At 45.9% G+C, this 17,336-nt stretch overlaps 2 protein-coding genes across 4 annotated transcripts in view; one reads left to right on the top strand and one right to left on the bottom strand.

The window, feature by feature from the left end:
• Positions 1-2,045: 2,045 nt before the first annotated feature.
• Positions 2,046-4,229, bottom strand: fgf1b (fibroblast growth factor 1b). The gene is made up of 4 exons (XM_066646398.1): positions 4,207-4,229; positions 3,727-3,919; positions 3,239-3,342; positions 2,046-3,008 (listed from the first exon to the last, which is right to left on the bottom strand). Exons 2-4 carry the CDS (start codon positions 3,869-3,871, stop codon positions 2,817-2,819), a joined length of 441 nt encoding a protein of 146 aa, XP_066502495.1. The 5' UTR covers positions 3,872-3,919; positions 4,207-4,229; the 3' UTR covers positions 2,046-2,816.
• A 12,253-nt stretch (positions 4,230-16,482) lies between these two features.
• Positions 16,483-17,336, top strand: part of LOC136668231 (rho GTPase-activating protein 26-like) — a 115,709-nt gene continuing 114,855 nt past the window's right edge. For all 3 annotated transcript variants that reach the window (XM_066645608.1, XM_066645609.1, XM_066645607.1), the window contains exon 1: positions 16,483-17,107. In XM_066645608.1, the coding sequence (XP_066501705.1) occupies positions 16,954-17,107 (154 nt within the window). In that variant the 5' untranslated portion in view covers positions 16,483-16,953. The remainder of the gene's footprint in view (positions 17,108-17,336) is intronic.

The following is a 17,336-nucleotide window of genomic DNA, read 5'->3' as shown; positions in this document are numbered from 1 at the left end:
AAAAATTATTTATCTAATTTATAAAGAATAACAGAAGAACCTATAGAATGAATAATTTGTAAATTGGATTGTGAATGGAAAAGAGCTAACATGTGTCATTTTGTCTGAAAGTCTGTTTAATCACCAGTGGTCCGCCCAGAAAACGAGAAAATGCAAAATGCCAGTGGACCTCCAAATTTGCCCTCAGTGGACCAACGGTCGTCCGCCGTCTCCTTGCTGTTATGACACTGTTAGCCATGTTACCATTTTTTGCCTGAACTGCACCTTGAATTCAGTAACCAGCTGAAACATTTCACATTAAAATGGTCAGCCTCACCCCTAAAGTCTGCTAACAATGTTCTGAAGCTAGCAAAACCAGAAAGCTGGTAATTAGTAAGGTCAAATTTATACCAATATCTTTGTGTTTTTGCTAAAATATCCCTTGAAATCTCAGTTGAGCAACGTATACATTACACTTTTGGCTCTGGGCTGAGTGAAGGGTACATGAGAGGCCTAGTTTGGCTCCAAAGTGCACACACTGCAAATGGTGACTTGAAATAAACACATGCTAAAAGCTATGCTTAGAAATCAAATGTGTGCCACTAATTCTTTTGTTCTAGGATGAATGGAGACCAGCATGAAGGAAACCACGTAGAAAAACTCAAGTATTCACACCAGACTTGTGCTTTGATACTGAGATTTTGAAGATGAAGGTCCAGGGGGACTCCCAGAGGAAGCTACTGCTTGTTCAGTGTACAGCGAATAGCTCCCTTCCTGCTCCAAGTACAGACCCTGAGGCTGGAGGCCAGGGTGCAGCACTGCCTCTGTTATGTGTGTGAGTTTACATTTCAGTAAAACCAGAGAAAGCTAGGGTAATAAAAATTGTGTAATTTTTAAAAACATGTGGCCAATACAATTCGTTCTCCATACTATACACTAATCACAAATAATATTACTACTATTACACTATTATTAGGGCGGCACCGTGGCGCAGCAGTTATTGTCGCAGTCACACAGCTCCAGGGACTTGGAGGTTGTGGGTTCGATTCCCACTCCGGGTGACTGTCTGTGAGGAGTGTGGTGTGTTCTCTCTGTGTCTCCGTGGATTTCCTGTGACAGTCTATGAGGAGTTTGCGTGGGTTTCCTCCAGGTGACTGTCTGTGTGGTGTGTTCTCCCTGTGTCTGTGTGGGTTTTCTCCAGGTGCTCTGGTTTCTTCCCACAGTCCAAAACACACGTTGGTAGGTGGATTGGTGACTCAAAAGTGTGAATGGGTGTGTGTTGCCCTGTGAAGGACTGGTGCCCTCTCCAGGGTGTATTCCCGCCTTGCGCCCAATGATTCCAAGTAGGCTCTGGACCCACAGCGAGCCTGAACTGGATAAGCGGTTACAGATAATGAATGAATGAATACACTATTATTATACCATTACACTATATCCCTATATAAATGTATAAGCAAATATAGGATAGGCGCTGTCCACGGAATCCATTTTCTAAAAACTCTGGCCACAAGCAGCAAAGGTTTAGACAGAAAATAAACAGCATTTAATTAAAAAAACAAAAACTTGCAAACTCATGTATAGGGGTGAAATTATCACTGCTTGGGGCACTGGTAAAACATTGTTTAATGTTTTCAAATAAAGCTATAGATAGATAGAAAAATGTGTGGGTGGGTGGGTATCTGTTTGTTTGAGTCTTTAGGTCTTTATGTGTGTGTGTGTTGTGTATAAATAAAAAACCCAACACTTGTGTGATAATCTTCTTGGAATTAAATTCTGCTTGTGATTCAGCACACACTGGTGATTGGTTTGCAGTGGGGGTATAATTTCCCACCACCATTGCTGGCCATTTATCTCTTACATAACCCCCATCCCATGTGTGGACACGAGGAGTGTGAGGCAGCTCTCAGTGTTTTTCTCTAAGACTCTGTGGAGTTTAAGATGTCAGCATTAAATCACGTCACCAAATGGAAACAACACAAAACTGTTCATTAAACTGGGCTTATGTGAGTTATGCCTTGAAGTGTGTCTTAACTGGAAAAAATTAAGTGGAGCATTTTCCAATGTTCATCTGTTATTTTATTGATATATTAAGGCAAATGAAGCTTTGTGCATATCAATACACTTAATATAAATACTTATACTGGTTTATATTGAACTAAAACAACTCTGTTTCTATTTGAATACTCAACTATTTACAGCAAAGAGAAAAAAGAATAAATTAATAAGAATAAATAGTTTCATATTCTGTAGAATACATCAATGAAGTCTGGTTCTTTTGGTCACATGTAAAGGTCGGTAGTACAATGAACAATATGCAATGTACTTAAGTAAGATATTGATGTATTTAATTTTTAAAATTGTATTTTCTCTTCTGAGGATTTCCCTGAATATGTCACATATAAGCTGCTCTTACTCTGATTAAACAGATCATTAAGAAGCACTTACTGATATGAACTGCGTTCTGAATGAATTTGTGCTTAGGCTTGGAAGCAGTCGCAGTGCATCCAACAACAAAGACAGCCTCATGCTAGTTTATACAGTGACAGAAAACACAGTGATGGACAGAAAGCTCTGGTTCTACGTCGCTGTGGCCTTTTTGGACACATGCACATGTCGTACCTCATGTGATGACAGGTTTAAACAGTAAAGAAGCTTTCTGAGTTCTATGTTGCTAGCTGTACAGCCCTTTTTTAGCAAAGTCATTATTTTACACAAGTAGCAATTCTTTCACTTTAGTGTTGGTTTAGATGTTTCCACCCTCTGCTTTTCACATGGCATTAAATTTCGCATTAGTAACCTCAGTCTGTAAGCATGAGAGAGAGCCAGAGTGGTGGCATTCACTGGACCGGGATGGGGAGGAAGTAAACCGCATTCTGGCCTTTGTGGGTCTTGAGGCCGTTTTTGGTCTGTCCGTTCTTCTTAATTCCCACATACCAGTCTCCGAGCTGCTGGTACTTGTGTGATCTGTACGTGTTGTAGTGGTTCTCCTCATATTTTTCCATGAAATAACACTCGTCGTTCAGTGTGGACTGCAACACAAACACAAAGAAATAGGTTTGATCGAGTCCTCGTTCATTGTGGTGGGCTAAAGAACCAGGAGCTCATTAAAACAAGTTGAAACGCTACCATGTTTGCTGGAATTTTGTTGGCTCGCTTTATTTTAAGGTCAGGAAGTCCCCACCCTGTCAATTATGCCACGTATCTGATACTGCAGTTTCCCCAGCTTTAAAACAGAATTCCTTTCGTTCTCAACACTCACTGTGCCATAAAGCTTCCCGCTTTTGTCCATGGCCAGGTAACGTCCAGACTCCTGGCCTTTGATGGCTACCACTCCCACATTCACTGCTCTCAACTTAAAAACAGCTGTAGGAGAGCGACAGAAAGAGCTTAGGTTAATCTTATTTAGTGAAACATCCTTGCATGTTTCTCAGCTATCTGCTTTAATTATGGCAGAATTAGGGTTATGTTAGAAATAATTGCTAATACTTTTTTTTGGGGTTACATTATAACTCAAAATACCATGCCATAACATCACATAAAATGACATCACAAAAAAAAAATTATAGAATTGTATTATAGTATTATATTATTATAATAACAATCAAGACACTAATAGAAATAGCATTATTATTATTATTTGACCTGTTAGATTTAAGTTGAGGTTAACCCTTAGTGGGTTAGGATTAATGTTAAGATTAAAATGACTGTAAGGCTGTGGTTAGGGTTAGGATTAGTGTGTGTTCTTACCGTACGCGTCGTTACTGTGTGTGGTTCCGTCCACCGCTCCGCTGGGCTGGACCCTCAGCAGGTGCCCGCCGTTCTTACAGTAAAGTCTCCGGAGCGAACCGGACGCGCGTGCGCTCTGAGATTCGTTGAGCGCGCTTTCCGTCATCGTGCTCGCGACACCGCACTCCGCTCTGTCCGTTACCTACCAGTGGCCCTGCATTTCACACACACAAACACGCACACGCACACACAGGCAAGTAAGTCATCCACTGACCACGCCCACCCGCCCACTGCAGAGGAGTAAACAGCCCCGCTTCCAAAATTAGTCCGCCACTTTACTGAAAACACCAGTTGTCTCCTTATAACAATTGGCAGTTTATTAGAAACACAGGCCCTTTTTTTACTGGAAACCCCTACTTTACACTTACAATCACTGGATACTTTACTGAAAACACCTACACTACACTTCCAGTCACTGGCCACTTTAATAAAATCACCCACCTTCCACTTACATCACTTTCTGTGTCAGAAACGGTGCCCTATTCACAATATAGTGCATTATTCTGGGGGTCCGCCATTTTGTAAGTGTCCGAATAAATGGTACAACCCATGTGTATTAGTGGATAACGGATACCCATAATGCACAGCTATATTTGATAAAAACCTACATGAGGTAGTGTACGAGGTCAATCATTCCCCTCCTCTATTTACTTCCCCATAATAGTGCACTATATAGTGAATAATATAGGAAATATAGGATTCATTCCTGACACAGCGTTCAAAACAAACTTCTACTTCATCTGCCTTCTACTTTTAATTTTCACTCATTGGCCACTTATTTAGATTTAGTGTTGAGCACAATATATATATATATATTCAAAATCTTCAATCAAAAAGTGTAGAATTATTAAAAAGTGGGCTTTGTTAAATTAAAATGAACTAAAAATCATGCCTTTGGGGTTTGGTTTTTCATAGAATTAATTTAAGCTTCCCATAAAGCCCTGAGGGCACCCTGCTGATTCATAAAAAGTTACACAATTCTGAAGTAGGGCTCCATAAATAATTGTCAGTTTATAGTCCCGTAATTCCAAGAGGAACTCTTGTAAGGCTCATTTAGTCTGATTGTAGAAAAGAGTCCACATAATCATTCTTCAGGCCTGCTTCATTTAAGACTGAACAGTAGTCATGGTGAGTGGTCCTCATCTTATCATTCACATCTCCGGCCCTGGCTTAGACTCCACATTCGGAGTGTCTTGGGAAACTATCAAGCCCCTGGACCTCGGAAAATGGAAGTGTGTCTGTGTGTGTGTGTGTGTGAGAGAGAGAGAGAGAGTCCACAGAAACAATATGAAGCCTACCTACAACAAGGCACGTTTCCATAAGGCAGCAGAGGAGAGACGCTGTTACTGGAAATGAAACCCTAGTGCCAGACAGAGCCGAGTAGTGAAAATGACACCCATCAGATGGGTGCAAATTGGTTTGGAAGGCCTACCTGTGACAACAGTCCCAATGAATCCTTCATCTTCTCTGGAAGGGGCTCTTTTTTCACTGCTCTGAGACCAACCCTCTTAAGTAAACAGGTGGCAGTTTTGAGTCCAGTCCTCCAGACTCTGTGCTGTTTTATGCAGCAAGAGAGACTGTAGAAATGTCACTGGATCCTTTCCAGTGGGGCGTAATCAGCTCTAAATATACTGCTGTGTGTGAGTGCATGAGAGTGTGTGTACGGGAAAGGAGACTGCATAATACACCCTCATAGGAAGGGAGGCCTAACTGTAAATGATCCAGGTCCACTAATTTTAATAAGAACAATTTCATGAATAAAGACCTAGAAATTGCACTGAAACGGCTTATTCATAAACTTGATAAAAAAAGAAGACAGTAAATCGATGCCAGCCATTGTAGTTTTTTTTAAAGACAGTTTTCCTTTTTAACATGTTCTGATATATTGCTGGCATATATATAAATATATATATACATATATATATATTTTGAAGTCAACCTGATTTTCCTCTCTTAATATTAATAATAATTCATTCATTCATGATCTGAAACCGCTAATCTATTTCAGGGTCCTGGAGGGTCCGGAGCCTACCCTATATCACTAGGCACAAGACAGGAAAACACCCTGGAGGGGGCGCCAGTCCTTCACAGAGCAACACACACTCACACATTCACTCACACCTATGGACACTTTTTTTGAGTCGCCAATCCACCTACCAACGTGTGTTTTTGGACTGTGGGAGGAAACCGGAGCATCCGGAGGAAACCCATACATACACAGGGAGAACACACCACACTCCTCACAGACAGTCACCCGGAGGAAACCCACGCAGACACAGGGAGAACACACCACACTCCTCACAGACAGTCACCCGGAGGAAACCCACGCAGACACAGGGAGAACACACCACACTCCTCACAGACAGTCACCCGGAGGAAACCCACGCAGACACGGGAGTACACACCACACTCCTCACAGACAGTCACCCGGAGGAAACCCACGCAGACACAGGGAGAACACACCACACTCCTCACAGACAGTCACCCGGAGGAAACCCACGCAGACACAGGGAGAACACACCACACTCCTCACAGACAGTCACCCGGAGGAAACCCACGCAGACACAGGGAGAACACACCACACACCTCACAGACAGTCACCCGGAGGAAACCCACGCGGACACAGGGAGAACACACCACACTCCTCACAGACAGTCACCCGGAGGAAACCCACGCGGACACAGGGAGAACACACCACACTCCTCACAGACAGTCACCCGGAGGAAACCCACGCGGACACAGGGAGAACTCACCACACTCCTCACAGACAGTCACCCGGAGGAAACCCACGCGGACACAGGGAGAACACACCACACTCCTCACAGACAGTCACCCGGAGGAAACCCACGCGGACACAGGGAGAACACACCACACTCCTCACAGACAGTCACCCGGAGCGGGACTTGGAGCTGTGTGACTGTGACACTACCTGCTGCGCCACTGTGCCGCCTAATAATAATAATAATAATATTAATATTAATGTATAGTTTACACTGTATTTTTACTGTACTTTATTGTTCACTAAAGGTGGAAACAGTGTAAACATACTTTTAATGGTACAACAGTGGTTTTAAAGTCCTTTTTTAAAAAAGTTACATTACATTCCTTTCACTTAATCTACAATTAATATAGAATATGGCTGTCTAAAGAAAAACACACACAAACACCCACACACACACACATATATATGTAGTGGCTATATTACTTCCTGTCTATTGGTTAATTTGTATTTAATTTATAGGGGATCATAATATGAAAAACAAAATAACTTATTCAGTGCATGTATGCATTCATTTGGGAATCTGAAGCCTACCAACCCACACACTGTGAAACAAGACCCCAAGTCAGTATTTTGTGTGCTGCCTACATCAATAATTAAGCCGTTCTTTTTTTTGTGTGTTGTACAAAGATTACAGGATTGCCCCACGTCCTTGTCTGAATCTCTCCAATCACAGTACATAATGCAATCACAAATAATGAAATCTTTATGTAGGTTTATGTAGGATTTGTGGCTAGGTGCTGCTTGGTTGCAAGCAAAGACTTGATGAACCCCAGCTGGGGCTCTGATTTTGAAAGCCCTGAAACACTTGAGGACCACAGGGACATCACTGAATGTGTGTCCCAGAGTTTCTGAAAGCTTTATCTTGCCCTCATAACATTGCAGTAACCAGTAAGCTACTAGATAAATGTGAAAACACTGGACATAAAGTACCAGTCAAAAGTTTGGACACATCTTCTCATCAGTCATTGATGGAATAGGGCTATTCACTGTATAGAACTGTGTATTATCCCCACCTCTGCTCCAAGTTATGAGTCATTTCTCATTAGGTGTTCTTGTCTGTACTTGTGTCCTCGTGTTCTTGGGAAACGTCATCAGTCTCAGCCCAAGTACCGTTCCATTTAAAAGACCACATTTAGCCAAGTACAGTGTAATATCGAGGATGCACTGGGACATACCTTCTGTAGACTAAGAGAGTCAGATATCCCAGAATGCATTTCACACCAACCTCAGCGCTATTCATTTTTTCGCACCACGGAGACAGTGACTCATCAAATACGTTCCAATTACATGACGACCACAGCGTCCTCGGGAGTTTGTACATGCAAGTCGAACCAAGTCCGGCTGTTCGAACCTGACGTACTTTGTATTGAGAAACAGCCATGGTCTTAAACATATTAAGAAGACGAGCAGTTCTACAAATGATGTCTCTAGAGACTGTGAAATTTTAGCTATTATCAGTAACATCATCATCATTATCATCATTCCTGCTTAATCCATTTCAGTGTTGCCATGGCAACAGGGCACGCAAAGAAGCCTTACTGCAGACACTTCACCTAACCTAAGGTCAACCTGTCTGTATAACTGCTGTCCTACATAACAGACCCATTTGGGGACACTATCTGTGTCAATGGTCTTGAGACAGACTTGACTAGAGGCACTTTTCCACCACATAGTACCTACTCTACTCGACTCTACCCACATTTCAGTCCCTGGTACCTGGTTCATTTTCCACTACAATGGCTCCCCCACGAAGTGGAGAAGACTCCATCTCTAATGGGAACTGCTAGCTTTGGAAACCAATGGAAACCACAACAACGGTGCGGATAACGTCAGGCTTTCTTTATTCATTGTGTATTCACATGTTGATGTTTTTCTGAGGACTGAACACAGCTCCATGCATCAGCTCAGACAGATCAGAGTTTTTCGCTCCTTGTTGCACTGTCCAGCTCCTGCTGGATTCTACCCTCAGCCACCAATCCAAGGAGCTGTCAAGTCAGATAAAAACAAATGTGATCTCTGGCGTAGCTTGGAGATTTTACAAACGCCTAGTCTGTGCTGGATGCCTGAATTTTGCCATGATTCATAAATCTGCCCAATCAACACTCTACAAAGTGTACACATCATGGTTTGGTCCCTACGTAACTTTGGCAGTGGAAGACAACATCAAGAAAGAAAAGCAAGGAATGGGTGTGTGAAGATGTCCACAGGTGTGAGTGTGTGACTGGGTGAGTGTATAGAACTCCCCCTCCCCTTGGATTTCAGGAAAGGGATGTATATGTGAATTATACTCTGCAACTGTAGGGGGAGCCCAGGTGCAAAAAACACCAAATCTTACCTAGTGTTTCTTTTAAGGTGATGTTAGTGATTTTTTTTTGCCTGAGCTAAGGAAACAGCACCTGGGTGTGTTTGGACGGTGAGGAGCTCTCTGAAAGTTGAAAAGCAACTTTCAGTATTTGGGTAATAATTACATATTTTTGCTGTTACACATTATTTAAGTTGGAACTGACAAATTAGCAAATTTGGGAGAGTTTGCAGACTAAATGTGCTACAAAAGGAAACAACTCAAATTACAAATGGCTTTCTGTGGTATTTCAAACTCTTTTTAAAAACTTCAAACACACCATTCCACCTTAAAAGACACAGAGCTTCTGAACAAGAACGGGTGGGGGGTGGTGCTGTGAGAAGAGTAGTTTTCCAGAATCGTTAACGTTGCTTTTAAATTGTTTTATTATTATTATTATTATTATTATTATTATTATTATTGGTGTCGTGTGGGTATTGTGGGTATTGTCGCAGCAGGTATTGTCGCAGTCACACAGCTCCAGGGACCTGGGGTCTGTGAGGAGTTTGGTGTGTTCTCCCTGTGTCTGCGTGGTTTTCCTCCGGGTGACTGTCTGTGAGGAGTGTGGTGTGTTCTCCCTGTGTCTGCGTGGGTTTCCTCCGGGTAACTGTCTGTGAGGAGTGTGGTGTGTGCTCCCTGTGTCTGCGTGGGTTTCCTCCGGGTAACTGTCTGTGAGGAGTGTGGTGTGATCTCCCTGTGTCTGCGTGGGTTTCCTCCGGGTAACTGTCTGTGAGGAGTGTGGTGTGTTCTCCCTGTGTCTGCATGGGTTTCCTCCGGGTGACTGTCTGTGAGGAGTGTGGTGTGTTCTCCCTGTGTCTGCGTGGGTTTCCTTCGGGTGACTATCTGTGAGGAGTGTGGTGTGTTCTCCCTGTGTCTGTGTGGGTTTCCTCCAGGTGACTGTCTGTGAGGAGTTTGGTGTGTTTTCCCTATGTCTGCGTGGGTTTCCTCCGGGTGACTGTCTGTGAGGAGTGTGGTGTGTTTTCCCTGTGTCTGCGTGGGTTTCCTCCGGGTAACTGTCTGTGAGGAGTTTGGTGTGTTCTCCCTGTGTCTGCATGGGTTTCCTCCAGGTAACTGTCTGTGAGGAGTGTGGTGTGTTCTCCCTGTTGTCTGCGTGGGTTTCCTCCGGGTGACTGTCTGTGAGGAGTGTGGTGTGTTCTCCCTGTGTCTGCATGGGTTTCCTCCGGGTGACTGTCTGTGAGGAGTTTGGTGTGTTCTCCCTGTGTCTGCGTGGATTTCCTCCGGGTGACTGTCTGTGAGGAGTGTGGTGTGTTCTCCCTGTGTCTGCGTGGGTTTCCTCCGGGTAACTGTCTGTGAGGAGTGTGGTGTGTTCTCCCTGTGTCTGTGTGGGTTTCCTCCGGGTGACTGTCTGTGAGGAGTGTGGTGTGTTCTCCCTGTGTCTGCGTGGGTTTCCTCCGGGTGACTGTCTGTGAGGAGTGTGGTGTGTTCTCCATGTGTCTGCGTGGGTTTCCTCCGGGTGACTGTCTGTGAGGAGTGTGGTGTGTTCTCCATGTGTCTGTGTGGGTTTCCTCCGGGTGACTGTCTGTGGGGAGTGTGGTGTTTTCTCCATGTGTCTGCGTGGGTTTCCTCCGGGTGACTGTCTGTGAGGAGTGTGGTGTGTTCTCCCTGTGTCTGTGTGGGTTTCCTCCGGGTGACTGTCTGTGAGGAGTGTGGTGTGTTCTCCCTGTGTCTGCGTGGGTTTCCTCCGGGTGACTGTCTGTGAGGAGTTTGTTGTGTTCTCCCTGTGTCTGCGTGGGTTTCCTCTGGGTGACTGTCTGTGAGGAGTGTGGTGTGTTCTCCCTGTGTCTGCATGTGTTTCCTCCAGGTGACTGTCTGTGAGGAGTGTGGTGTGTTCTCCCTGTGTCTGAGTGGGTTTCCTCCGGGTGACTGTCTGTGAGGAGTTTGGTGTGTTCTCCCTATGTCTGCTTGGGTTTCCTCCGGGTGACTGTCTGTGAGGAGTGTGGTGTGTTCTCCCTGTGTCTGCGTGGGTTTCCTCCGGGTAACTGTCTGTGAGGAGTGTGGTGTGTTCTCCCTGTGTCTGTGTGGGTTTCCTCCGGGTGACTGTCTGTGAGGAGTGTGGTGTGTTCTCCCTGTGTCTGCATGTGTTTCCTCCAGGTGACTGTCTGTGAGGAGTGTGGTGTGTTCTCCCTGTGTCTGAGTGGGTTTCCTCCGGGTGACTGTCTGTGAGGAGTTTGGTGTGTTCTCCCTATGTCTGCTTGGGTTTCCTCCAGGTGACTGTCTGTGAGGAGTGTGGTGTGTTCTCCCTGTGTCTGCGTGGGTTTCCTCCGGGTAACTGTCTGTGAGGAGTGTGGTGTGTTCTCCCTGTGTCTGTGTGGGTTTCCTCCGGGTGACTGTCTGTGAGGAGTGTGGTGTGTTCTCCCTGTGTCTGCGTGGGTTTCCTCCGGGTGACTGTCTGTGAGGAGTGTGGTGTGTTCTCCATGTGTCTGCGTGGGTTTCCTCCGGGTGACTGTCTGTGAGGAGTGTGGTGTGTTCTCCATGTGTCTGCGTGGGTTTCCTCCGGGTGACTGTCTGTGGGGAGTGTGGTGTGTTCTCCATGTGTCTGCGTGGGTTTCCTCCGGGTGACTGTCTGTGAGGAGTGTGGTGTGTTCTCCCTGTTTCTGCGTGGGTTTCCTCCGGGTAACTGTCTGTGAGGAGTTTGTTGTGTTCTCCCTGTGTCTGCGTGGGTTTCCTCTGGGTGACTGTCTGTGAGGAGTGTGGTGTGTTCTCCCTGTGTCTGCATGTGTTTCCTCCAGGTGACTGTCTGTGAGGAGTGTGGTGTGTTCTCCCTGTGTCTGAGTGGGTTTCCTCCGGGTGACTGTCTGTGAGGAGTTTGGTGTGTTCTCCCTATGTCTGCTTGGGTTTCCTCCGGGTGACTGTCTGTGAGGAGTGTGGTGTGTTCTCCCTGTGTCTGCGTGGGTTTCCTCCGGGTAACTGTCTGTGAGGAGTGTGGTGTGTTCTCCCTGTGTCTGTGTGGGTTTCCTCCGGGTGACTGTCTGTGAGGAGTGTGGTGTGTTCTCCCTGTGTCTGCATGTGTTTCCTCCAGGTGACTGTCTGTGAGGAGTGTGGTGTGTTCTCCCTGTGTCTGAGTGGGTTTCCTCCGGGTGACTGTCTGTGAGGAGTTTGGTGTGTTCTCCCTATGTCTGCTTGGGTTTCCTCCGGGTGACTGTCTGTGAGGAGTGTGGTGTGTTCTCCCTGTGTCTGCGTGGGTTTCCTCCGGGTAACTGTCTGTGAGGAGTGTGGTGTGTTCTCCCTGTGTCTGTGTGGGTTTCCTCCGGGTGACTGTCTGTGAGGAGTTTGGTGTGTTCTCCCTGTGTCTGCGTGGGTTTCCTCCGGGTGACTGTCTGTGAGGAGTGTGGTGTGTTCTCCATGTGTCTGCGTGGGTTTCCTCCGGGTGACTGTCTGTGAGGAGTGTGGTGTGTTCTCCATGTGTCTGCGTGGGTTTCCTCCGGGTGACTGTCTGTGGGGAGTGTGGTGTGTTCTCCATGTGTCTGCGTGGGTTTCCTCCGGGTGACTGTCTGTGAGGAGTGTGGTGTGTTCTCCATGTGTCTGCGTGGGTTTCCTCCGGGTGACTGTCTGTGAGGAGTGTGGTGTGTTCTCCCTGTTTCTGCGTGGGTTTCCTCCGGGTGACTGTCTGTGAGGAGTGTTGTGTGTTCTCCCTGTGTCTGTGTGGGTTTCCTCCGGGTGACTGTCTGTGAGGAGTTTGGTGTGTTCTCCCTGTGTCTGCGTGGGTTTCCTCCGGGTGACTGTCTGTGAGGAGTGTGGTGTGTTCTCCCTGTGTCTGCATGTGTTTCCTCCAGGTGACTGTCTGTGAGGAGTGTGGTGTGTTCTCCCTGTGTCTGAGTGGGTTTCCTCCGGGTGACTGTCTGTGAGGAGTTTGGTGTGTTCTCCCTATGTCTGCTTGGGTTTCCTCCGGGTGACTGTCTGTGAGGAGTGTGGTGTGTTCTCCCTGTGTCTGCATGTGTTTCCTCCAGGTGACTGTCTGTGAGGAGTGTGGTGTGTTCTCCCTGTGTCTGAGTGGGTTTCCTCCGGGTGACTGTCTGTGAGGAGTTTGGTGTGTTCTCCCTATGTCTGCTTGGGTTTCCTCCGGGTGACTGTCTGTGAGGAGTGTGGTGTGTTCTCCCTGTGTCTGCGTGGGTTTCCTCCGGGTAACTGTCTGTGAGGAGTGTGGTGTGTTCTCCCTGTGTCTGTGTGGGTTTCCTCCGGGTGACTGTCTGTGAGGAGTGTGGTGTGTTCTCCCTGTGTCTGCGTGGGTTTCCTCCGGGTGACTGTCTGTGAGGAGTGTGGTGTGTTCTCCCTGTGTCTGCGTGGGTTTCCTCCGGGTGACTGTCTGTGAGGAGTGTGGTGTGTTCTCCCTGTGTCTGCGTGGGTTTCCTCCGGGTGACTGTCTGTGAGGAGTGTGGTGTGTTCTCCCTGTGTCTGCGTGGGTTTCCTCCGGGTGACTGTCTGTGAGGAGTGTGGTGTGTTCTCCATGTGTCTGCGTGGGTTTCCTCCGGGTGACTGTCTGTGAGGAGTGTGGTGTGTTCTCCCTGTGTCTGCGTGGGTTTCCTCCTGGTGGATTGGCGACTCAAAAGTGTTCGTAGGTTTGAGTGTGTGAGTGAATGAGTGAGTGTGTGTGTTGCCCCGTGAAGGACTGGCGCCCAATAATTCCAGGTAGGCTCTGGACGCACCGCGACCCTGAACTGGATAAGCACTTACAGACAATGAATTAATTATTATTATCATTATCATTATTATTATTTTTTAATTATTAAATAAGATTAACAGCTATTGCTTCTGTTCATGTAAAGGAAACTTTAAACTGGGATTAGCTATGAATATTAAATTGAGGAAAATGTATGTAGTCACATTTTGATCTCCGCTCTCTGTATCAACTTTTAATTGCGTAACTTCAGCAGTGGAAGATAAGGTCAAGCAAGAACGGGTGGGGGTGGTGCTGTGAGAACAGTAGTTTTCCAGAAACGTTGACGTTGCTTTTAAATTGCTTTATTATTTATTTATTTATTTATTTATTTTGATTTAAAATACGGTGTAATATCATATTATATGTGTATCAACTTTTAATTGCGTTAGACCCAAAAATGTCTCTGGCAAGAACATTCACATATTCGGTCAGTTCTCTGCTCTTGAATCTGCTGCAGGACCTGGAGGGATTTGGTCCATAGTCTTGCCAAAATGTTGCTTTAGTAATTCACGGCGATCTGCTGCATTCTGAATTATTTACTGAATTATTTACTCTCTGGGAACACTGTTTTCCACATTAACTTCCCCTTTGGAGAAGCGTCTTGTAAAATACTCCAATATCTAAAATATCATTTAAAACACAAGTTATGACTTTGACCACTTGGTGGCGACAGAGCTCACTGTAGAGGGATAAGGCAGGTCAGTCAGTGGACATGATCTCAGCTCATACTCTGAATCACAAATATTTGTACTGGTTTTTATTATTTAACAGACAGACACACACACACACACACACACACACACACACATATTTCTTTAACAAAGATTTTTCTAGCTTCTTATTCTCAGAGAATAAACATGATCAGTGTCCCGGGGGCTAGACCCTAACCAGAGTATTGGGTTCAAAGGCAAGGACACACCCTGAACATCTCCAGACATCACACACTCACCCAGTCATTCACACCTGTGGAGGTTACACACAGCTAATCCACCACGTGTTTGGACTGTGGGAGGAAACCTGAGCATGAATAATGAGTTACGGAGGTAGGGGGTAGTTTTTGGTGACCACTACAGACAATTACCCACTAATGTTTAGGAGTAAAGAGGAAACACTTTACTCAGGTAGCTGCTTTAGTTCAGAGAGATGCTCAGGGACAGGAACTGCTGCGAATAATGAAATTAATAAGAAGGGAAATTCAACACATTTATCACCATGTCAGTAAATGGCCATAGGCTATCTCTCTTTCTTCTGTCTCTCTCTCTCATGCTTTTTCTCTCTATTTTTTTCCCTCTCTTGTGTGTGATCTCCCTTGATTTCTCTTTATTTATCTTTCTCTTACTTCTGTGCTTCCTTTCTCTCTCAGATACCTTCTTGTGGTTTCTCATGAGCTCTCTCTCTCATGCTTTCAATGTCTTTCTCTTTTCTATTGTGCTTTCTCTCTCTCGTTTCCTCTCTCTTTCTTTCTCTGTCTCTCAGTATGATACTGAGATTACACGGATGGAAGATGACACTAAATGTTCTGTACAGTTTAACATGTTGCAGGAATTGCTGCCCAAAGTGTTGCTGCGAACAGCTCCCGAGGCTCACGAGTCCACTGGGTCTTCATCTCTGTGGCTGCTGGAGCTGGGTCAAAAAGCCTGAGACTCTCTGGGCAGAGACGATGCTGAGAGAAAGCCGTGCCGACTCAGTGGTAATACATTCTCCCGACGTGACTCACTGGACTTGGCCATACACTGTATACCCCCACCCCCCTCGCCCTCTCAAAATGCTGTGTTTATGCATGCTTCAAGTGTAATTATGAAAATTTCTTAGGGATATTTACGGACAAGCCATTTACTGTGAGTGCGACTTCTGTCACTTTTTGCACAGAAAGAATAGCAAATGTTTTAAATGGCTCCTCCAAGTTTAATTTCCATGTCACTGTCCAAAGAAGTGATGATGCTTGAGTGTGGCTTATTCAGGAGACTGCTCCAGCTGTGCTCCCTGCGTTTTGTAACGTTCATAAATGCTTTTAATCTGTAAATAGGTCACTGCTAAAATCCAGACATGGCTCCAGGGGGGTTCCCGCCTGACTTGGGTCTCTGTGTTGAAGAAGTGTGATGTGTTCTCCCTGTATCTGCATGGGTTTCCTCCCACAGTCCAAACACACGTTAGTAGGTGGATTGGTTGTGTGAATTGTCCAAATGTGTGATTAACTTTGTGAGTGTGTGAAAGTGTCACTTGTGTGTGTGGTCATTACTCAGCCGATTTTGGCTAAGTTATAGGGCACCAAATTGAAACGCATTCGCATTTGTGTTAAGAGAAGTTCATTGTTTTCTCTATTCTGCTTTCAGATCGAGAGGGGGAAGTTACTGTAGCCTGTTTGTATTGTTCATTTGGAGAACTGGACCATGCCATTTGATGCACTTAAGTTCTGTCATTAACTCATCTACTCATCGTTTTGTCAAAGAAAAGTACCAGTTTCACTGAACACATAAACGGTTTTAACTAACCTAGCCTATGTTCGCATTATCTAGTAATGTAAATACAACATAAACAACTATCTGTGAGTCAGAATAGTTACATTCAATAAACTAAAAGCCTAACTGAACACTAGCAGAATGCAGAAACGAAAAGGAAAAAAATGGACGTCTGAATTTCAGACGCTGGTCAGTGGACTCCCCCTTGGAGTAGAGACGAAATCCCCGCTCAATGCCCACTCAATTGTGACGGCCCTGCTCTCGACCAATCGGACCGTTTGTTTGTCTCTTATGGACACGCCCACCACGCTGTACGTTGCGCAGTCCCGCCCCGCTATTGGCCAAGGGCGCTTTCAATCAGCGGATTGTCTGTTTTGTGGTAGGTTGCTACGGGGACGCTTCTCAAACGACTGTATGCTCCCTCAATAGAACACTAGTGTGGTGGAGGTGACAACGGAATAGCCGCGGAGTGAGAGTGTGTATGGGGGTTATTTGGCACTCGACCCGAGGGTGGCTCTGTTTAAAGTCGAGGTAGAATCCTCCTCCGTTACGGGGTTTTGTCTCGGCCGCCCTCCGCATCCCCCTCCCCCCGGAGCGGCGTGACGTTGCCGAGTGAGAGGTGCACAGGTCTGCACTCGAGCTGCGGGTTATTTTCGCACCTTTCCCGCCGCAGACACTTACACAGCGCTGCAGGGAAGAGTATACAGAGGCTGTGAGATGCGGTCGGGTCACGCTTGTAGTTGTTTGTGTTGTTAGCTGAAAGCATTTCGCGGGTTTTTTTTCAGAAAGCAGAGCCGCCGTGTCGTTATGTGATTAACACGGCGATTAACGTCTGATTTTAGCCTCTCCTCTTAGACCGCGCCGGCCACGGTTGGACGTTTTTCGGCTTTGTTTTTGGACGCTGTGGCTTTTGGGCTGAAGTGGAAGGATGGGACTACCCGCTCTGGAGTTCAGCGACTGTTATCTGGACAGCCCTCAGTTTAGAGAAAGGCTCAAATCTCACGAACTGGAGCTGGACAAAACCAACAAGTTCATCAAGGAGCTCATCAAGGACGGAAAGGCTCTTATTCAAGCCTTGAAAAGTAAGAGCATCTTCACCTTCTTCTACACAGAAAAGCAGGGTTTGACGCATGCACCCATTCACACAGACTCAGAACCTAGCTGTAGTAAACGGGGATACCCTTCTCTCAGTGCAGCAGCTATTCTCAGGTCCTCCAAGGCCAATAAAACCAGTTCAGGACTATTAAAACCACAGGCTTGACCCCTGAGACCTGCTCATCCTTGTGTCCTCTTACTGTGCAGCTACCGTTC

The sequence above is a fragment of the Hoplias malabaricus genome, chromosome 15 (assembly GCF_029633855.1).
Source record: "Hoplias malabaricus isolate fHopMal1 chromosome 15, fHopMal1.hap1, whole genome shotgun sequence".
Lineage (NCBI taxonomy): Eukaryota > Metazoa > Chordata > Actinopteri > Characiformes > Erythrinidae > Hoplias > Hoplias malabaricus.
This window is presented reverse-complemented; position numbering and strand designations above follow the sequence as displayed.

Excerpts from the sequence above, each read along its gene's own strand:
- fgf1b (XM_066646398.1), bottom strand. The coding sequence starts at position 3,871 with ATGACGGAAAGCGCGCTCAACGAATCTCAGAGCGCACGCGCGTCCGGT. Across the intron at positions 3,343-3,726 it reads ACACAGTAACGACGCGTACG|CTGTTTTTAAGTTGAGAGCA; the intron begins GTAAGAACACAC and ends GCTCTCCTACAG. Across the intron at positions 3,009-3,238 it reads GCGGGAAGCTTTATGGCACA|TCCACACTGAACGACGAGTG; the intron begins GTGAGTGTTGAG and ends TTTGTGTTGCAG.